Consider the following 22,938-nt stretch of genomic DNA (forward strand, 5'->3'; position numbering starts at 1 on the left):
TTGTTTTAATGTTTTATTTTTATTCAATTTTGAAGGAGAAGAAAAATAATATATGAGCTCTGATTTAATTGATAAAGTGAAAGGCAATTATAATCAAGCTTATGATGTTCTAACACCAGAATTTTTGAGTTCTCTAAGAAAATCAAGTTTATCAAATCACAAGATTAAATTGAAAGTTGGAATCCCCGTCATACAAATTCGAAATTTTATGTAATGAAACAATATTGATCGTGACAAGGTTACTAACTCTCGCCATTGAGACCAAAATTATGTTAGGAAAGAACATTTGTATCATAATTTATATTCCTCGAATGTTTATGTCACATTCTTAATCACCATGGCCATTTAAATTGGTTAGGAGAAAACTTCCGATCATTGTCTCATACACAATGACAATCAATAAATCCCAATGTCAATCACTTGACACTGTTGGATTATATTTGCCTACTCCTGTTTTTATTCATGGACAATTGTATGTAGCATTTTCAAGAGTTAAGAGCAAGAATGATTTGAAAAGACTAATACACAACAAGGACAATGAATTATGTATGACTTCTATCAATGTAGCGTATAAAGAGGTATTCCAAGCACTAAGTTAGTTGGTAAACAACTTTTCCTTTTTCTTTGATGCTTCAATACTAATCTTAATCTTAAAATTTCTTTTTTATGCGGATGTTTTTATGCAAATTGAATTGAGATAATCAACGGTACGTGTTATACACTTCAACAAACTTTTAATTGATGGATCACTGTAAATATTTTTGTTTTCAAAATGTTTGATATTGACATACTTTCTTTTTAAAAGATTTGATGATTTTATATGAAAATTGATAAATTATATTGATTCAGATAGAGCCTATTGATGAATGGTATATTTGATCTATGATAATATTTTACACCTTACTCTACATATGACTTAATATCACAATTGATAAATTTACGTATCTTTATAATTAAAACTCTAAAATATAGATTTTGCATTTTAAAAATTGAAATATAAATCTTTGCGGACCCATATATTTTTTTAAACTATATACACTATACTATATTTTAATTTTTTTCTCAATATTTTTATGATTGACTTGTGTAAATCCTTAAAAGTATTTTAGTTTTTTTCTTAATAAAAAGGTGTTATATTATATCCTAAAATGCGATGACAACTTTTTAAGAGTGTAAAAAAAATAAAGAGAACGGAAAATGGTGACACATACACGTTGGTTGGTAGCAACAAGAGCAGCAGCAATAAAGGATTGGAGCTGTTGCGAATCCATCAGGAGAAAATCCATCACCACAACCCTCTCTTGTTTCTCGTCAACGACAAGATCCTCTTCACTGTCTTGTACCTGGTCTCCATTAACGACAATAGTTTCTTCAATGTCTTACGACAAAGAGCTCGCCGCTGCTAAGAAAGCAGCCACTCTCGCTGCTCGTCTCTGCCAGGTACGCCATTCCCCAATCTCTTCATTCTGTAACCCTAAAACAACAACAATTGATTTCTTGCTTGTATTGTATGGATTGGTTTGTTGATTCAGAAAGTGCAGAAGGCTCTTTTGCAATCTGATGTTCACTCTAAATCAGACAAAAGTCCCGTCACTGTTGCTGATTATGGTTAGAAACGCTTTCATTTCCCTTGTTTTTTCATTCAAACATTCATACAGAAGCTTGTTTCTGCTTCTGTTGTGACTAGTTTATTATGCTCAAGCCTTTCGGATTTTGGTGATGGTGTTGATGTTGGAGGTTTAGTCCTCCACTAGGTCTGCATATTTTGCCATATATAAGCAAAACACAGGCTTCGGCTTTTGCTATTATTCTGTTTCATTAGGCTCTTGCATGAGGGTACCATTCTTGAGCCTTCACCAATAAACTTTAGCTTTTAGGACCTATTTTGTATAAATAACTTACTTAAGTGCTTATAGCATAAGTGCTTCTCACATAAGTGCTTATGTATAAGCTATTTCTATAGCAAAAGATGATAAAGTCAAAATGTTTTTCATATAAATTATAAGCTGTTTTCATGAACTATCACGGAGAATTTAAATAAGCTAAAACTAGCTTATGGACATGTCATAAGTTGTTTCCATAAGCTTTACCAAAACAGTTTCACAAGTGTTTATCCCTGTAGATAAATTCAAATAAGTCGATCTAAATAGACCCTTAGTCTTTGAAGAGCTTCTAATCTCATTTGGTTGACAGGTTCACAGGCCTTGGTCAGCTTGACACTTGAGAGAGAGCTTCCTTCTGAACCATTTTCACTAGTAGCCGAGGAGGTAAAATGGTAACTCTTGCAGATTTCTTGAACATGCAGAATCTGTTTCTTTTCTTAAAATCCAACTCTTATCAGGATTCAGGGGATCTTCGTAAGGAAAGTGGCCAGGATACACTGAGGCGCATTACAGATCTTGTCAATGATACTGTCGCTAATGAAGGATCGCATAGCTTTTCTACTTTAACAACGGATGATGTGCTTAAGGCCATTGATAGTGGTAAATCCGAAGGTGGTTCCGTTGGTCGCCACTGGGTTTTGGATCCGATAGATGGGACTAAAGGGTATGTTTCGTTCGTGAAACAAAAATTCATCGTGCTGACTAAAATTCATTGTGCTGAGTCACCAAGTAGATTTTGCTTGTCTGATGACATTACAGGTTTGTAAGAGGAGACCAATATGCCATAGCATTAGCTTTGTTAGATGAAGGTAAGGTCGTATTGGGTGTCTTGGCTTGCCCAAATCTTCCACTGGCGACCATTGGCCGTAATGAGCAGCATTCTTCTTCAAATGAAGTTGGGTGTCTTTTCTTTGCTAAAGTTGGTGATGGAACATATATGCAGGCATTGGATGGCTCTACACAGACTAAGGTGGTTCTGATAGAATGTTGTGTTATGTGAAACCTTTGCTTATGACAATTGTGTTATGATCAACTGTCTTGTTATCACCATCCAGGTGAATGTTAGTGCTGTTGATAATCCAGAAGAAGCGTCATTTTTTGAATCTTATGAAGCAGCACACTCCTCACATGACTTATCCAGCACTATTGCAGAAGTAATGCTATCTCTATTGTTAACCATTTTTCCTTTTTATAATTATTTATTTATTTTTTCTTTTATCTCGCAGTTTTTAGATTTAATCTGATGACATTCCTTGAATTGAACATTATGATTTCATGAACAGAAACTCGGTGTCAAAGCACCGCCAGTCAGAATTGACAGCCAAGCAAAATATGGAGCTCTGTCGAGAGGAGATGGAGCTATATATTTGCGTTTCCCCCACAAAGGATACCGTGAAAAAATATGGGATCATGCTGCTGGGTGTATTGTTGTGACAGGTGTGTTTCATTCCTGTTTGTCTTTTGGTTACAAATGATTTCCTTTCAGTCAATGAAGCATGGATACGTTATGGGTGTAAGATACGTCAGTCATTGAAAAATATAAGATACAACATGTTTTTGATACATGTATAAAAAAATAAATTTAGACATTAGTTAAATAATTGTCTTACAAAAACCAAACATAAAACACAACTTTTAACACATTACTAAATATTAAATCTAAACTAAGATATTGGAATAATGGATAATATTAATAAGTAACTCACTAACCCATGGAATTGAATTTGCAACAATTGATAATTGGTAAAGGAATTTTGGGAAAAAGAAAGCAATCCTGAAAAATGGTAACTTCCAGAGAATATTAAATGGGTGCGTCACAAATTACGTTGGAGAGAGAAGTGGTAATTAAAGTTGAGAGAAGAGTAATTAAGGAAGAAAAAGTTTGATTCATGTAATGGAAAAATGAACAATCAAGAGATAAATTGGCAGTACCTGTGGTGTATTGGAGATCTATCAACCGCCCGTCGTTTTTTTTTTAAAGAAAAAATCCGGATACTCCTTCAATACGTGTCAACAACATATCATAGCGTATTGGGTACGATTTGGCAGATTTTAGCGTATCTGTGCTTTATTGCCCCCACCTTTCAGCTATCATGTTCAAGAAGTGGGCCAATATTTTCTTGGTTGTCCTACTTAAAGTAAGCCACAATAACTTCCAGATTTAGGGCTTGTTTGACTGTGTTCTTTCTTGTTTTGAAAAACTGTTCCATGAAACAATTTTATTTTTAAAAGCAAAAGAAAAATCTGTTTGGTTAAAGTAATTTGAAAACAATTTTAGTGGCAATTCAATTGGTAGCTGTGTTGGGACATCAGATGCAGATGCGCAGGTTCGAACTTGCGACATCCCACTTATTCACCTTTAAAAGGTGAATTCAATCCACTAGGCTAGTTGACAAAAAAAAACAATTTTAATGCTGAGAACATAAAAAAGTGGTTGATGGATTTATTTTGAGCGTGAGCACACGTTCTGGAAATGGATGATGAGAGAAGCACAGTGAGTGGGGGCAGGTTGAAGTCATGACGACGATGGAGGATGTTGGGTGGAAGAGGAGGCGGAGTGTCAATTGGCGGAAACAACGGATGGTTCTCTCTTACATCTATGTTATAAGTCTTTGAACATACATCATGGAGTATGAGTTTTGTCTTTTGTTCTCTTAAACATCATGTTATTGCTTACAGAATCAAGCAGCTACTCTGTTTAACGATCAATAAGCCTTCAATTTTTCCTTTACTACCATAAGTCTATCATACAACTTTACTTGCTTCTGTTTGAATCCTAACTTCCTAAGTCAATGCTTCACTACACCATTTGGCCAACATTTTCTTCGTACATGATCACGACGCCATTCATAGTGAAACGTTGGAGTCGAAAGGTTAATGGTTTTTCTATGATTCAGGGAAGGATCTGCAGTGAGACTGATTTAGAGAACCAAACTACTGTATCTGTGGAGTTTTTTTTCTATTCTTTTCTGAACTCTGGAGCTAGTTCAGTGTCTTGGAATTTATATGCAGTAATGATTTAAGTTGTAACACCTTGAAGGAAAACATAATTTATTTTCAAGAAAATAAATGCCAGACTAAAATTTGAAACAAACAGAATAGAAATTTATGTAGCTAGGATTAATATTTCTATGATTGAGATTGGAGCACAAAATTGTGATTTTGGTTGACATGTTGCAGTATTTCGTTCCGGTACTGTGAAAAAGGTCTTTTGATTGTGTCTTCAATTCACAACTTCTAATCTTGTATCCTAATTGTTTGACAATTGAACTTGTGCAGAAGCTGGAGGCATTGTCTCAGATGCTGCAGGGAACCCTTTGGACTTCTCAAAAGGAAAGTTTCTTGATGTTGATACTGGTATTATTGTTACAAACAAGAACCTGATGCCTTCGCTTTTAAGAGCAGTGAAAGAATCCCTCAACGAGAAAGCATCATCCTTGTGATATCTGCCAAGCATATGATTCTACTATTGAGCTTCTTCATTTTGTATTCAGCTCCAGTTATACGAACCTTCCCTTCAATTATGCATTTCAATTAAAACCTTAAATTTCGTGAATGTTAAGATAACAAAAAACACCAATGATGTTTCAATATCAAAAGTGGACACCAAATACGGTGTCACTATTTTTATATGTATTTTAGAAATCAGTGTAGTATGTATAAGGATAAGTGAGAGATAGATATCAAGATATAATGTTATGTATGCAATCTGAAATCTTGTGTTTAAATAACACAGCTCAACAAGAAATGGCTGACTCTGACATCATGCATCTAAAGTTTGTTTCATGTTTTTAGTGTTTATAACATCACAATATTTTGAGTGTATTCGGTGTAACTTGTGATGTTTATTTCCGTGCAAGATTATTCATTAGACACGCATTTGTTTGTTTTCTAATCTTAGTTATGGTTTTACTGTGTCAAACAACAGTATCTTACCCGTGTAAGTAAAACAAATAAAAAATATTCAATGATAGAAGAAAATGAGAACAAAATTGATAATAAAAATTTAGGTTAGTGGGCCCATCCATGACACAGCAGAAAATGTTAAAATATTTGATAAAATCAAGAGCATATCCAATGTATGTATTTAAAAAATGCTCTAGCCTAATACAATAATAAATATGCCCGGGTCGATTGGGTGTGTTAAAGTAAACAGTCAAAACTTAATTATCATAGCATATATAGTTTGCTTGAAGATGCAAATTTCTACTTTAGATACTTAACAAACAATATTGTATTCACAAATTAAATAAAATGTGCCCTTGTGATGGGTACTTTTGAATCAGAACATTGCAACTAATCTAGATCTAACATCACAATTTCACAATAACATGTACTCCAATGCTATCCAATAAAACAAACAACTTTTTAACTAGTACTATTTCATGAAGTCAAAAATCAACCAAAGTAGCTTTTTAACCACTAATTAATCAGTATTAGTAATGCTGAAGTGGATTAAACAACTGTCGAAGTTTATTGCTATCAAGAATGAGATAGGAGTAGGAGGGGCAATTTGGTAATTGGATGGGAAGGAAGGAGGGTGGTGGTTACTGATTCGATTCTTGTCTTCTTTGCCACAGTTCCCCTGTCACCATAACCAACTAACAATACAATTAACAATTTAACACCAACAACACTCAAGCTCAATCACTTCAAATATTTCGAGATCTGAAATCAAGAGAGAGAGAGAAACGGAAATGAGGGAGCTGTCGTCGGTGGGAACTGAAAGCAGCAGCGTCGCTTCTCCGGCGCCGCCGCCTCGAGCACTTCTCGAGAGACTCAAAGACTACGGTCAGGAAGACGTTTTGGCTCTCTGGGATGAGATTTCTCATGAGGAACGTGATTTTCTCGTTAAGGAGATTGAGGTAAATTCATCCCGATCCATACTGCCTAATTCAATTCGAACTATTAGATTTGCGATTCGATTTCGTCTCGTTTTAAATTTACGGATTGTTTTCATTTCTGAAGTGCGAGGTCTTGGAATTTTGTTCTGTTTTTGCAGAGTTTAGATCTTTCGAGAATTGACCGGATTATTCGGTGTTCGTTGCGATCTCAAGGTTTTGATTGTGATTCTTATAGTCGAGTTGTTGCATGTTGATGATTTTGTTTTGTGCTGCGTGATTGCTAGTTTTTTTTGTCTTCAGCTCTACCGGCAGCTGTAATTGAACCTGTGCCGGAGAGCAATGTTTCGAAGGTGGAGGAGCGAAGTCAAGAGCAACGAGACAAATGGTGGAAAATGGGGTTGAAGGCTATTTCAGACGGCAAGTTAGCTGTTTTGCTTTTATCCGGTGGCCAGGTATATCTTTCAAACGGTTACGGAATTCTGATGAAGATTAACACATACACCTAAACATGCTTTATTTAAATTTAAAATATATTATCTTTTGATGCCACTCTATTCATGCAATGGTGCTTTTTTTTTATTTTTATGTAAACTTTATTAGTAGTACACTAATAGGTGCATTATGTATGTGCCGAGAACAATAGTAATAAAGATAACAAGCAATATGATTACTCTTTTGTTTCCCTCTATAGGCATTATTTTGTTATAATTCTACACTTTTTGGGTCTTTACTCTATAGGGACAAGTTAGAATTCGGGAGTCTTCCATTTTTATTGTCCCTAAAAAGCAACATCATTGGCTGAAAAGATGTGAGAGTGTAAAAGCAGATGCTTTTTTTTTTTTAAATCATAAAAAAGGAGTAATAATCTGCTTTCAAATGTTATCATATGCTACTATTAGTAATTTAGTACTATAATATAAAGCAATTGGCCCTTGGTTTATTGTAATGATTAAGTACGGTATATTATATAGTCTATAAAGTTGCTTTATGTTATATGGGTTACCCCTCGTCTCTTTTATCTTCATGGATTCTAACCAAACAGCAAATAGAGTATAATGTTAATTGGTAATGGCGTTGCCTTTTCTTCTAAGTAAAATTAATGTGAGTCACATCACTTTTTCTTAGTATAAATTGGGGTCAATCGAGTCTTATCACTTTGAGAATGTGTTCATTCAAATTACATATTTTGGGTCAATACAGAGGGTATACTAATTTATGATATGTTCTTACTTACAAGTGTTAATATACTGATGAATACAAATATAGTACTATATTAATTTTTTTTATGATTACAAAAATAAGTATCAAATAATTTGTACATTTTTTTCATTGCATATCTTACTTTTGTTTTCTTAACCAAAGTAGATATCTCATCTAAGTTCAACCCACTAGTCAATAGAAAGTCGCATGCTACTAAATAGAAAATCACTTTAAATACTAAACTCATGAATAATTTCATGCCACTACTCATTAATTGAAAGCAAGCAGAACATTGAAATAACTCATGAAGCAAGGTTGCTCCTGCATTATATTTGAAATTTAAAATCTAAGTCCTTTTCAATTTTGGATAAATAACAGTGAACAGACAGTAGTAGTAGTAGCACATTTTAAGGATTTTTGTTGTTGACTAGTAGTTTTTGTTATAAGGTGCACAACTACTCAACTACTTAAATCGACCCATTCCTCCCTGTATAAATACCTCACACAGAACTAGTAATATCAAATGCACCCTCCCTCCTCAAGTTGCCAATACAGATTTAAATGATTGTAATAACCTTGTAGAAGATATATTAGTCATCTCAATTATAGCATGTCAAGATAATGTCCCTTTATCTCTCAAAAAGAAAAAAGACAAATGTCTTTTAGCTTTTACTGTAAAAATACAAGTCCCCTGGCCGCTTCACCAAATCATCAACTATAAACACAATAATATTATCATGAAAGCACAATATCATGAATCTCACAATTTATTGCAATTAAAACTATGACTGTTTTTGCAGCGGGGTATGGGTTTGCTATAAGGCAGAAAAATATTTATGTCATTGTTTTCTTAGTCCATCTTCAATTTCGGAAATTATGTATTTGCTTGTTTTCTCGAGATTCTTCTTGCTGCATGAAGTCTTGAAACTTTGGAAATTGTGGATTTGCTCGAATGACATATTTTCTTGATATTTGAATCAAATTATTCTTGAAAGTTTATATTGGTTTTGGAAAAGATACCAGCACCAACAATACATTTTGAGGAAAAAATGATTAAAAGCATAGTTTACTTGTATCATGTCCGTGTTATACATGACATGCATACGACAAATCTTTGATTAAAAGTAGCTGCATGGAACTGTTTTCTTTTCTTGCAGTGTATTTGATTTTGATACATACTCATGAACAATACAGGCAGAAAACAACATGACAAAACACTTGGGACCCAATACTGATTTTTATCATGTATATTGTTCAGTGGTCAATACAAAACACAAAACACAAAACACAAACAAAACACTTAGCACCACATTCTCAGTAGACTTGATGCACATGGGCTATTTTATGTCCCATTCAGTCTCTGCTCTTAACTTTTAAGTTTCAATTGTTTTCCTCTTTGGCTGACTTGAGAACGTCTGAAAACTATAAATGCAGGGGACTAGGCTTGGAAGTTCAGATCCAAAAGGATGTTTCAGTGAGTATTCTCACTTGATATCGAAAGCCAATTTTTCAAGCGTCGAATTTCTGACTTTCTTCTGTTGGGCATGTGTTTCTGTTAACTATTAACTACGAGGAAATTCGTAAATTTTTGTATAGTGTCAAAAACAATTATGGTCTGTTTAAGCTCTCAACAAAGTACAAAAAATTATCGCTATTCACTACTCATTGTATTCATCATTTGAGATCTGATGCATGATTCTGGGCCTTAGATGAATTTGTTTTCCACTTCTACGAAAATGTGAAGTGTGTTTTGTGTGTTTTCTTAATTTTTTACTTTTTATGGGTTTTAGTGGTGTTTATAGCTTACTATCTATTGATGTACTCACCCCTACTTGGTACATTCTTACTGAAAACTGTGGTAGATGCTTCTTCCAAACAAACAAATTTGGGAAAACTACAACTTTGAAAGAAATGAAAACAAACCAAGTTTCTATTTCTATATGCATTTTTTAATTCAAATCCTTGGTAGAAAGAAAACAGAATTTGTAAAGCATAAAGATAGTCGTTGAATGCAGGGGCAGACCTATAGTGATGGCTACAGTGGCAAACGCCCCTGCCAGTTTTTCCTTTTTGCTGCATAAATTTATAGGTATCCATAGATAGATTTCATAAAGGATATAGATTGTGCTGTAGCCGCCTTATCCAATATAAAACAGTTCTTAAAGATATAATGAAGAGCACAATTACAATAATAGTTATCGATTGCTTTTATAAATTTAGTTCTAATCACTATAGTGTTTTTTCTCTCAATTTCACTAATCATATTTAAGTGACTTTATTTTTTATATAGTGTGTATACACCTACCTATTAAATTGACTTTCTTATTCATAAGATTTTTTCTTAACTGGAAAAGAGCTTTCATAGGATGAGACACATTTATTTTTGCTCATGGCCCCCTACCATTTCATTCTGGGTCCGCCCCTGGTTACAAGCAAGTCAATATTTGCATGTATAGATAGAAGGCATTTGAATATTTCTGATCCTAGGTTTATTGACATTTTTACTGATTCTAAATGAGTTTTCTCTAATCTGCTTGAATTTTCTTTCCCTTTCGTTGCCAAAGTTTCTTCTAAATTCTAAATAGTATGCATTCCTTTGACATTTGCATAAGTCTTCCTTTTTTCTGATGTCATATCTACATGTGATATTTCTATCATTATAAGGTGTTCTGAGAGTAAATCATGAAATATATCTTTTAAATATATGTTTTCATATTTTATTTTAGATATTGGACTTCCATCTGGAAAATCACTTTTTCAACTTCAAGCCGAGAAGATTTTGTGTGTACAGAGATTAGCTGCTCAAGCTACAAATGAGAGTAAGTCTTGTATATCTTGGTTCAGTTTGTTCATGCATTATTCTCTGTATCATCCTCATCTGTTTGTCTATTGCAGGTTCTGCTTCTTCGGTGCAAATAAACTGGTACATAATGACTAGTCCATTCACTGATGAGGCAACGCGTAAATTCTTTGAAAGTCATAAATATTTTGGTCTTGAAGCAGAACAGGTAATATGTCTGTAATTATTTTTCTTGTGTTAGTAGTACTTATTTTACAATGGTTTGCTGACTTTCGGCTCACCTCTTTGTTATATAGGTTACCTTTTTCCAGCAAGGGACCATCCCGTGTGTTTCCAAAGATGGTAGAATTATTTTGGAGACTCCGAATAGGGTAAGGTCTCATTATTTACTGAGCTTAAGCCCAAAATGTTTTCTTCTCATTATTTTCTTTCTTAAATTAGTGTAAACTAATACATAATTAAATTTATAAGAAAATAGAGGGTTTTGGGAACAAATAGTGCAGGATGGAGAATTTCTAAAATTCTAGTTATTGATAACTACAGATATTAACTCTGTCAATGCTAAACATAGTTCAGCATTCGAGAGCTGAATGATAATGATATACTATTTACATACAATCAAATGGTGATTTATCTAGTAGAATTTGTTTAACAATACTCCTGTTATGCAACCAACTAGGCAGATGCTTATTTGTTTCAGTTTTTAGTTTATTAAAGAAATTTTATAAGAGAATTGCGGATTAAAAAATATGAGAAATTAGCTTTTGCCAAGAAACAACTTTCCCAAAAGCTTAAGCATGAAATTTATGAATAGGTTTATATCTAAAAATGACCCTTACCAGGCCAAGAGCCGTTTAGAACTGAAGCATGGACAATGCTCAAATCCATCTTGCCTTGTGCTGAAGTTCTGTTTTATTTATATATTTTGAAAAATAGGGACGGCTAGGATGAAACATTTGACCACTTGATCACAGAGGCTATAATACCATGTCAAATACTAACGCTTTCAAAAACTTGAGAATTGAGATGTTAGATGAAGGTTGATGGATAGCTCTTAGATCTGGTATAAACCGGCAAGGAAATAGTAAGCCTAGTCTCTCCCAAATCAACCAACATAAAAATACTCAATGTCCTCTCTTTTCCCTTTGAGCCTATCTAATTTCATGTCTGTGTTGCTACATTTGAACCTTCTAGTCCTTTGTTTTATGACCCTATTTGAGTTCTGTCTGGTGGATTACTAATTTAAGCTTTTAAATCCAGGTAGCAAAGGCTCCTGATGGGAACGGTGGAGTGTATTCAGGTACCTATACGAGCCCCCTCTATTACAATACATGATCCAGGTTGGATAAAATTGGATATATTTGAATAGTCTTTTTTTTGTGTGTTCAGCTCTGAAGTCTACCAAATTATTGGAGGACATGGCCTCAAAAGGAATTAAATATATTGATTGCTATGGAGTAGACAATGCACTGGTGAATTTTCTTTGGTTCCTCTTTTGACCGTTGAATAAATATTTTTTCTTGGTCATTTCTTACTTCTTATTTAAAGAAGTATGTATTGACTTGGACTTGTGAATCAGGTTCGAGTTGCTGATCCATCTTTTTTAGGTTACTTCATTGATAAAGGTGTCGCTGCTGCAGCTAAAGTCGTCCGCAAGGTAACAGACTGATTAAGTTACTCCTGACTAGTCACTTGGTCATCTTTGTAGAGTATATTTGAATTTGAAAGGACTAGATATCCATTACCTTTATTTTTCTGATCATTACAAGTAAAAATCTTTCTAATCTTTTTTATTTCTAGATTAAGTTATGCTTGCATTGCGTATGATTGGATTATTAAAATAGTCATTCTGCATGAGTTATTTTTGCAAGGACAACTCCTTTTAGTTTACTTCTTTGAATCTCTGTTACATTCAGAGTTCCTTTTCATATATCTCTATAGTTGAGATCATCACCGAAATAAAAATACAGTGCTACGCTTTCTTCTATGAATCCACAGAAAGAAAAGAAGACTGGGACTGTAAGAACACATTAGAATGTCCCAAGCTGGTCATTAGGTAGGTGGGCTGAGGGATGCTGAAAGAGTTTATAACTAGGAGTTCTAGGTCTAAACCCTGGAAACTAACATGACTAGTAATTTACCTACATTTTCCTATATTTAAAGAGGACATGTTTATCTTGCCCTCCTTTTACTCCATCTTTTCCTTTCTATCTCTCTCTTCCCTACCCCGCTCACATCCTTCATTGGGTTGTGAGAATGTTTGTTCTACATATTTCCATGGATTATAATTTTGATCCCAACTTCTGATCCTTTAGCTGTAAGTATTGAAAGCATAACTCAGAAAAAAAACCAGAACTCGGGGATCTAATTATTTAGGAAATTGGGCTATAAATCAGAACAATAAAATAGAACCCATAGATCCAATCAGTTAAGTTGGACAATAATTCAGAAAACTTAAATAAATCTCAGGGATCCAATTATTTGATAGAAGTAAAAGTCTAAAACACAATGTAGCATCTATTAAGTAATTTAAAGTTTATAGTGCTTTTATTCCTTGCAAATGTGACTCCTTTTGCTCATTGTTATTTTGTTTAGAGTCTATAATATTTGTTGTGTGCTTAGTATGGTTTTTGTTGATAAAAAGTTCAATATATTTTGTGCTAGTTTATGTTTATTAATTTGGTTGTTATATGACAGGCATATCCCCAAGAAAAGGTTGGAGTGTTTGTACAGAGAGGTAAAGGTGGTCCTCTCACCGTAGTTGAATACAGCGAGTTGGACTCATCACTAGCTTCCGCGGTTAATCAAGCAACTGGCCGTCTTCGTTTTTGTTGGAGCAATGTTAGTCTGTTCTTCTTTTTCTTTATAATCTCACCTTCTGCTTTTCAAACTTATTTTTGTGAGATTTGAGGATCATTTCCCTTGAATTTAGGCACGATCTTATAAAAAACGAAAAGGTAGGCGTTGAAGAGTTAGCACCCTCTTAATTTAGTGGAAATCAAGTATCAGCCAATCAAGTATCAGCCAATGTAGCACCGACACCTCTGAGAAAAGACGTATCACTGCCAGACACGACACCGACATTTGTGTTTACGTTCAGTTTATTCTTTTTTTTCAAATTATTACTGATGTCAACATGTCGGTGTTGTGACCGTGTGTGTATGTGGTATCAACTGTTGATAGTGATAAGCTGAAATCAAAACAGGAGCTTTGATTGTATCATATATTATCAGTTAGAGTTAGAAGCTATGGGAATCTTATGATGATCTAATTTGCTTATATTATTATTGTTGGGATTCAAATGAGTGGTTAAGTCCCACATCGATTAGAAATGGAGGAAATGTTGAGTATATAAGAGAAATGACACACTTCTAATGCCTTAAGGTTTTGGGTGGATATGTGGTGTCAAGGTCTCTTGGATTCATGAACATGATTCATGAATATTTAGTCTATTGAAATTTCTGGCGCTTGCTCCCCGGACTCCCCAACAAGTGGTATCAGAGTCTGGTTAGACCTTGTGAGGGAGTGGAAGTAGATCCTAGTAGATCAAGACTAGTGATGTGAATGATTCACACTTGTGGGAGAGGTTGTGGTTAAGTTCTACATCAACTAGAAATTGAGGAAATATTGGATATATAAGAGAAATGACCCACACCCCTAATGCCTTTCATTGACATTTCAGATGTTTCGCATCCCGAACTTCCCAACAAGTGGTATCAGAGCCATGGTTAGACTCGGTGAGAGAGCAGAAGTGGATCCTAGTGTGGATCAAGACTAGTGATGTGGGTGACTCACACTGGGGAGATTGTTGGAAGTGTGAGTGATTAAGTCCCACACCCACTAGAAATGGAGAAAATGTTGAGTTTATAAGAGAAAGGACCCATACATGCCATAAGGTTTTGGGTGGATATGTAGTGTCAAGGTCTTGGATCCATGAACGTTTAGCCCATTGACACTTCTGGCGCTTCGCTCCCCGGACCCTCCCCCGACAATTATCTTACATAGGTTGCCATATTTCCTTGATCACAATTTGTGTTGGCAACCAAAACTTAAATTCAGAGGTCAGATTACGTGTCATGATGGTGTGAATCAACCTATTTGACTGACCTCATTAATGGGACAAACAACCTATTTTCTATGATCGGTAATCGTGGATAACTTATAAGCATCGGTATTGAGTGTGTATAACCTCTAACATTTTTTTGCTTTGTATTTGAAAGTTGATTATCAGTCTTGCCGGATGCGTTGTAAGTTATCTTCCAGATTTCTTATTAACTCATTGATTTCAGGTTTGCTTACACATGTTTACTTTGGATTTTCTAAACCAAGTTGCAAATGGACTTGAAAAGGACAGCATGTACGTGTCTTTTCTTGCTTCTCAATTCTCATTGTTATAAGGCTTCCTAGTGTTAAGAAATTAATTTCTTGCTAGATGTGCAATCTTGTTGTCTTAATGTCTTATAACCAAATTCAAACTAAAAACCAATGTGAATGTCATGTTGCTGTAGAATCAATTTGCTGCAGTAAAAAATTTCAGCTGCATCTCTAGTTAATTAGATGAAATGGACTTCCTGCCAAGATTAATCAGGATTCTTTTCGTGCCGAAAGATGTCAGATTTATTAGGAGTTGATCTTAATAGCCAATGTAGTTTTAATATGAATATAGTAAAAAATGGTCTTGATACCACTTTTAGGTGTTTTGTAGATTACTGATCCATGCATCGTCTATATACAGTTACCACCTTGCCGAGAAGAAAATCCCTTCCACACATGGATATACTATGGGATTAAAACTTGAACAGTTTATATTTGATGCATTTCCATATGCTTCTACCACTGCACTTTTTGAGGTGACTAAAATTTTAACTTTTACATGAAATTGTGCGGTTTCTTTCCTGATGATATGCTTGTTTAAGGATGCTAGTCTTATTGTCTCTTTTATGCATCCATTTCAGGTATTACGGGAGGAGGAGTTTGCGCCTGTAAAAAATGCAATTGGATCCAATTATGACACTCCAGATACTGCTAAAATGCTTGTTTTTCGACTACATACTCGTTGGGTAGTTGCTGCAGGTGGCTTCTTAACACATTCAGTGCCCTTATATGCAACAGGTAAGTTCCCCTCTATTCTTCCAGAAAGTAATTATAACTATGGGCCGGGTGTTGCGTCTATGATAGTGATCAAAGCCACGGCACTGGGCTGTTACATATACTTTTCATTATGAAAATTATCATCTAATCTAACTATTCCTTTCCTTTCATGAAACTGGTTGCTTTTTGTTCAGGTGTTGAAGTGTCACCACTCTGTTCATATGCGGGTGAAAACCTGGAACCTATATGTCGAGGAAGAACATTTCACGCACCTTGTGAAATTACGTTCTAGTTTCACCCTGTTTGTGCTGCTTCGTTGCGACTTAATCTGCAATGAGGGAGTTCTCAGCCCCATACAGGTGTCTGAAGATAATTTTTTATCTATGCCACTCATCATTCACATGTATCAATATATCTAATTATCTGTATCTTCTCCGATTCGTTTGGCTTTTTTGGTTGTTTTTTTTTGAACTTTTTTTCTATCACTGGTCTGTTTTATTGTTGCTTAAGTGATGTACACGTATCATATTCTTTATCGGCCATTTATTTACCCATGTAAAATCAAATATTTCCATTTTTTTCTCCTATTCCCCGTGGCTCATAATGAACTGTGGTACTGTCAATACTCAATATTGTTTTACTTGCTCCATATTCTTAGAAACATTGTATAATAAGAGAAAAAATTTAAATTTAAATTCTTTTTTAATTGAAATTATGGAGTGGTTATGATAATGAATGAGAGGGAAGATATTAATTTTATTTTTTTATTAATAAAAAAATTGTGATCAAAAGTACGTCTTATGTTTGTGTTTATCTAAGAATTTTTCTAGAATCTACTATAGCAATCCTTTATGGTACAAAGTATAAGACATAACTATTGAGAACTTTTTATCCCAAAGTGGAAAAGTATCATAAGGAAAATTCAAAATGTTCTTCAAATATTGGAGATACATCTTCGAACGCATATTGTCTTAATTCAAAATGTTAAATGATCAAGAGATGTATCTCTGTACTATTTTAACACATGTCCTATGCATTCATCTTTGAAAGGTCCATTTCATATGTTTACTGTTTCGGAGATGCATATCTGTACTATTTTAGCACATGTCCTATTCATCTTTGAAAGGTACATTTTATATGTTTACTGTTCCGGAAATGCATCTCTGTTTAAGGTTTACGGAGATGAATCTTTGTACCCTGTCAGAACGTTGCAAGTTTTGTTTGTTTTATGATTACACAAATGAAAGTGATGATTTATAAGTGTTAAATACCATATCATGTGATGAGATTTAAATCATAGAATCGATATGCAAAAAACGCCATATAAATCTAGATGGTCTAAAAATGATATATAAATAAAGTCGAAATGCAACGATAAAATATAATAAAGTAAAAATAAAATACAATCCATAATGAATCAAAAGTACAACTACTATATACTATTGTGTATGTCGGACTACAACTCCTCGTGCTCTTCTACCCCCGTTCTCCGACGCTGTCTCCAGTACATCGTTGTCTCTCGTGCCTCCGTCATAATGGCATCTAGGACCTGCCTCACCTCAAATCAATTAGAGAATATACCTCTATCAATGCCTGCTAGCGCAATCTCCACAATGCAACAACATCTAGGCAAGACATCATGAGCATGATCTAATTGTGCATGCTCCTCCCCTAGTATCTTCTGATGAGTGCTCATCATCTAGTATCTCATGATGAGCTATCCTCGATGGATCTTCTAGAGCAACCTGCACCATATACAAATGTGACACGCTGAAGAATCACCTGATGTACCCATCGACATAGCTTTGGTAGCTCTCATCTATGGCACTTCGTGCCTCCTCTGGTACTAGATGGCTAAGATAATCATCAAACATGACATTCATATCTCAACGTATCATAGCAAGAGGAGCAGAGACAACAGGGTGTCTGACAGATGAGGAAATGTGTGACGTGAGCCGCAAACCAACCATCCTGAGTATAACACTATATCGTCAAATGGTCGTGTCTCACGGTGATCAACATAGCTGTTAAGATGCATATTATCGACAACAAAATGGTCAAGATACACTATAAACATCTCTATTGCCTGGTTCCTTATGAGTGGGCTAAATGCAGAAGCACACAACATATCCTAAGTATAAGTCAGTACACACGACCAACCGGAGATGCACGGGAAGTGCCGGAGGATCCAAGCGTGAAAAGTGTTGGAACACACGAATCATCAGTAAGGGCATTGCAAAAATGTAATAAAAATGACACAAAAATATTAAAAGACCAATAAATATTAATGTCAGTAGTGTGATGCTGCCTGTGACCTGCTTCGTCTTCCACATACAACCCCCAGATATCTTCGAGTACAACTAGACCAAACAAGCGACCCCTAGTTATACTCATGAATCTGCTTGAAGTCCTTGAAGTGCTATAGGTAGATGACATCCACATAAGTGACACTCTTGTCCATAAAAATCGCAGTGCCAACCAAATATAAAAGGTAACTCTCATAGCATATGCTATATGGAGCCTCACCTGCTCGTCATTGCCTCTAGCATGCTCAGCTCCAAGGAGCTCATATGTATATACTCTTTTCAATCATTCAAACCTAGCATGAACCCCTCTGGTATTTCAAACTCTCTCATGGCATCCTATGGGTCAACTCCTATATAGTCTACCATAATCCCGAGTGCCTCGTCTTTTCTAATCCTCCCATAATCTAGAAGTTTCCCCCTGATCAAAGATGCAACAAACATGACACATCGTCAAGTGTGATTGACATCTCACCAAGCGGTAGATGAAATGACGAGGTCTTGGTGTGCCATCTCTCCACGAAGTATTAAGCATCCCGTGGTTGACCTTAACATAACCGGTCATGCACAATTCCTTCATCCCGGATAGGGACAAAGCAGTTTGAAACCACTCGTCATTCGACTGAGGCAAGTCAGTAATCTTCCGCCGATGATTAATAAACTTCAGCTAATCACGGTCTTGTAGAAAAATAAATCTGTTTCAGAAACTTATAATATAATAATAAACGTAATTTAAAAAGAATGAATCCAACTAATTTGACCTATTCTCCCCAAATATGTATGACAATATGGTTTGGGTACAGAGGTAGTAGTGACAACTCTACAGGGTCTCCTCCAAATGCTTAAGGTGGAACTAGCTCATCATTATGAGTTCCCTCTTGTACCTAGGATGGCACTGGGGCCTCAGGTACCACTGGTGACTCGAGTGCTTTTAGTGCCTAAATAGGTGAAACCTGTCGCTTGCGGGATGATGAAGGTAGTGAAACGCTAGTAGGCGACACCCGTCTCCTACGGGTAGAAGAATATGGAGAAGCGTGAGCCCCAGAAGTCGATGCCTTTCCATGAACTGGGCTAGAGTGAACAAGAGCCTTCGAAACCTACCCCTTCTCCCTCCGGAATGATGCACGTCGTGCAATCTTCCCGTGCCTCAGTCTGTCATCTCTATCAACCATAATTCATGTAAGTAAACTAGATAATTAGTACAAGCAACCCTATAAGCAAGAAAAAAACAGACTGATAGTTTAGGGAGATGCATCTCCGTTTACTTTGCAATCCAAATGTTGAACAATTCCGGAGATGCATCTCTGGAATTTTCTGCAACTTTTTCATGTTCGTTAATGGCGATAATGCAGACCACCAAACCCAAAAAATAATGGTTTGATCATTATTTTTAACCATCAAACCTTTTTTTACAGTTGGTCCGCTGTCGCGCGCGGGTCAAAACGAGTGTTTTTCAAAAACGTAGTACGACGACAATTTTAACTCAGATATCGTTCTCACAAGGATTCTTGATTATAATTACCCAAAGGTAAATCGAATTAGGGGGGGGGGGTGTTTGGTTTGGTGTTCGATTAAGAAAAAATGATTATTAAAAGCAATTCTTGAAATAAGCTGTTATGAAATAAGTGATTATGAAATAATTCAATCTACCGATCCAGTTCCTACTATCATCGATTAATATAATTTTAATATCCTAAGCGGATTGTCTATTCCTATTTGGATACAAATTCAATGACAAGCGCGATGAAGTTTGTGAGATGTATGATCCTATTGTTCGAATTAAGCAAACGGGATAAGTTTTCATGGATTAAGCAAACATGATTGATCAGACACAAAAACGAAATAAGCAAACGTGACATGCCTATGTTAGGATCATACAATCAACCAAATTGAATCAATATATTTCATGCAATCGAATTAAGCATACAAGAACATAAAATATCATTGAAAGAAATTAAACTAAAATTAACATTATAATAATCTCAAGTTTTGGAACCTGAATTACGGCAGATCGAATCAGAGGAATTAATTCTCCATGGAATTCGTACAAGCTTTCAAATTTTCGTGAATAGTGATACCGTGTACTGTTTTCGGCTGCTTAGGTTATAGGAAAAGTAGAATAAACCTAATTTGGTCAAAACATAACCCAGGCCCAAACTAAATAACTCAACACAAAATATAGATCTAGTGCTGAAGGCTTCAATGGATTTTTCAACCATGCTATAGTCCGAATTATCTTCTGACTTCTTCATGAAAGTCGTAGCTCTTTCTCTTAGATTTCCAACGACTGGTAGCACGTCTCGATCCGATACTCCTAGCTTCAGTTATGAATTTATTCGTGCAGACTGCTAATGCTGAAAATAAATTGCGAAAAACAAATAAGTGTAAAAATAAGATAAATTATAAAACCCCATTAAAAGGGAAAAATAACCAAACTAAAACATGGAAATGCTAAGTATAAATATAGAAGAATGTGCATCAAAATTCACTGATCAAATTCCCCCACACTTGAACTTTTGCACTCCGAGCAAAATTTAAAATAAAACAAAGAAAACCCAAACACATCATTAGTTAATCATCCTAGGCTACAAGTCTTCTTCTGTTAAGTTTGCATCGATAGATACTAATCTTGCACACTAAGGATATCGTAGGAACACTAATCCACAATTGTGCAGTCATAAACCTCCTGAATACACAAATCAACTCGAATCATGTTATTATGTTAAAGCCTAACTTACTCATCCTTCTTTTTGCTCTTTTTCATTCAGGCGCAATCACATTAAGCCCGTTATCTCCACACACCCATAGCAAGAAGACCGGTTAGTGACTATGATCCTTTTTGCACGAGATTCTAGTACTTACGTGGCATAACCCTTTACTTACTCAGTTGTAGTTGCGGGGGATCGGGCCGTAATCCGCCCTACCAAGTTCAGCACCAGAAACCGCTGAACCAACTGACAACGAGTCTTATTTTCAATTTTTTTTGAAGGTTTTACATCCGTTGGATTAAGTGACCGGGTGAGGGTCACCAAACTTAGAAGGTGCATTCCCTTTTTTTTTCTTTTTTTTTTCTTTTTCGGAACACTCACTTATATTCATCGGCTTCCCTGCATAGAGTGTGTGTGAGATGGTGCTGACTGCTGAAATAAACTACTCAAGAGCTGTCAGAGAATGAGAATTTAAGGCTAAAACATAATAAGAATTCGAATCAATTTCCATATGCAGGAGACTTACTGTGTTAAGACGACACCGATCTTATGAATTTTTCCCAAGTCTCCGCAAACTAATCTCAAATTAATCAGTTTATAGCCTAAAACTTTCAAGAAGATGCATTTTTTTATTTTTTTTATGACTGAAGACAAACAAAACACTAACAAAAACAAGGAAAACAAACGAAACAAACGATTCCCCTCCCCCACACTTAAAATAAGCATTGCCCTAAATGGAAAGACATTACTAATAAAGTAGAGAGAAGGAAAGAAAGACTCCCTGATCAAGTTGTAGGGTAGTTAGGTGCTTCTAAAGAAAGCTCCTCTATGCTGACATCTCCAGTCATTGAACTTTCATGGAATAGTTTCAAGTGCTGCCCATTGACTTTGAAAGTCTTGTTAGTACCTGCACTTTTTATTTCTACTGCACCATAAGGGAAAACATTCGTAATAACAAAATGGCCAATCCATTTGGATCGAAGTTTCCCAGCCATAAGTTTAAGGCGGGAGTTAAACAGTAAAACCTGTTGGCCCACATAAAATTCCTTCCTAGAAATCAGTTTATCATGGAAGTGCTTAGTTTTCTCTTTATAAATCCTAGAGCTTTCATAAGCCTCTAGTCTAAGCTCTTCCAGCTGTTGTAATTGGAGTTTTCTTTCAATACCTGCTTGTTGCATCTCCAAATTACAACTTTTCACCACCCAATAAGCATGTCGTTCTATCTCAACAGGAAGATGACATGCCTTACCAAAAATAAGTCGATAAGGAGACATCCCAATGGGTGTCTTGAAAGCTGTTCTTTGGGCCCAAAGTGCGTCTTCTAGACGACGGCTCCAGTCCTTCCAGTTTGGCTGCACCATTTTCTCTAAAACCTGTTTGATCTCCCTGTTTGAGATCTCAGCTTGCCCATTAGTTTGTGGGTGATATGCAGTAGAGACTTTGTGCACAACTCCATACTTCTGGAGCAAAGCTTCCATGGTGCGGTTACAGAAATGAGTGCCTTGGTCACTTATGATAACTCGTGGTATTCCAAACCTACAAAAGATATTGGACCTGACAAAATCTGCAACAACTCTAGAATCATTAGTCCTAGTGGGGATAACTTCCACCCACTTTGAAACATAATCAACAACAAGCAAAATGTAAAGGAAACCAAATGATACAGGAAATGGACCCATGAAGTCGATTCCCCATACATCAAATACCTCACAGAAAAGCATAGGTTGCTGAGGCATTTCACTCCTGCGAGTGATGTTTGTACCTGCTATCTAGCATTCTTTACAAGTGCGGTAAGTCTCATAAGCATCCTTAAAAACAGTTGGCCAATAGAAACCTGAATCAAGGACTTTTCTTGCAGTCCTTTGCGAACCAAAGTGTCCGCCGACTTGAGATGCGTGAGAAAATTTCAAAATGGATTCAATCTTATAGCCGGGGACACATCTCCTAATTACCTGATCACTACAAAACTTCCAAAGATATGGATCATCCCAAACATAATATTTGGCATCACTCTTGAGTTTGTGAATCTGTGATCTAGATGCACCTGTAGGAAAAACACCATCAACAAGAAAATTAACAATGTCAGCAAACCAAGGTGTAATCCCATGC

General features: G+C 35.6%; 2 protein-coding genes across 2 annotated transcripts; both read left to right on the forward strand.

The window, feature by feature from the left end:
• Nucleotides 1-1,164: 1,164 nt before the first annotated feature.
• Nucleotides 1,165-5,591, forward strand: LOC127107913 (SAL1 phosphatase). Its single transcript, XM_051045259.1, has 8 exons — nt 1,165-1,440; nt 1,533-1,608; nt 2,194-2,267; nt 2,342-2,547; nt 2,643-2,853; nt 2,939-3,037; nt 3,167-3,320; nt 5,163-5,591. Exons 1-8 carry the CDS (start codon nt 1,198-1,200, stop codon nt 5,324-5,326), a joined length of 1,227 nt encoding a protein of 408 aa, XP_050901216.1. The 5' UTR covers nt 1,165-1,197; the 3' UTR covers nt 5,327-5,591.
• Nucleotides 5,592-6,335: 744 nt separating this feature from the next.
• On the forward strand, nt 6,336-16,448 carry LOC127107912 (UDP-N-acetylglucosamine diphosphorylase 1). Its single transcript, XM_051045258.1, has 15 exons — nt 6,336-6,748; nt 6,886-6,940; nt 7,028-7,179; nt 9,362-9,401; nt 10,654-10,746; nt 10,823-10,935; nt 11,024-11,098; nt 11,988-12,027; nt 12,117-12,199; nt 12,307-12,384; nt 13,425-13,568; nt 15,017-15,084; nt 15,463-15,577; nt 15,683-15,839; nt 16,013-16,448. Exons 1-15 carry the CDS (start codon nt 6,581-6,583, stop codon nt 16,108-16,110), a joined length of 1,479 nt encoding a protein of 492 aa, XP_050901215.1. The 5' UTR covers nt 6,336-6,580; the 3' UTR covers nt 16,111-16,448.
• Nucleotides 16,449-22,938: the final 6,490 nt, after the last annotated feature.

Source organism: Lathyrus oleraceus, chromosome 7 (genome assembly GCF_024323335.1).
Source record: "Lathyrus oleraceus cultivar Zhongwan6 chromosome 7, CAAS_Psat_ZW6_1.0, whole genome shotgun sequence".
NCBI lineage: Eukaryota > Viridiplantae > Streptophyta > Magnoliopsida > Fabales > Fabaceae > Lathyrus > Lathyrus oleraceus.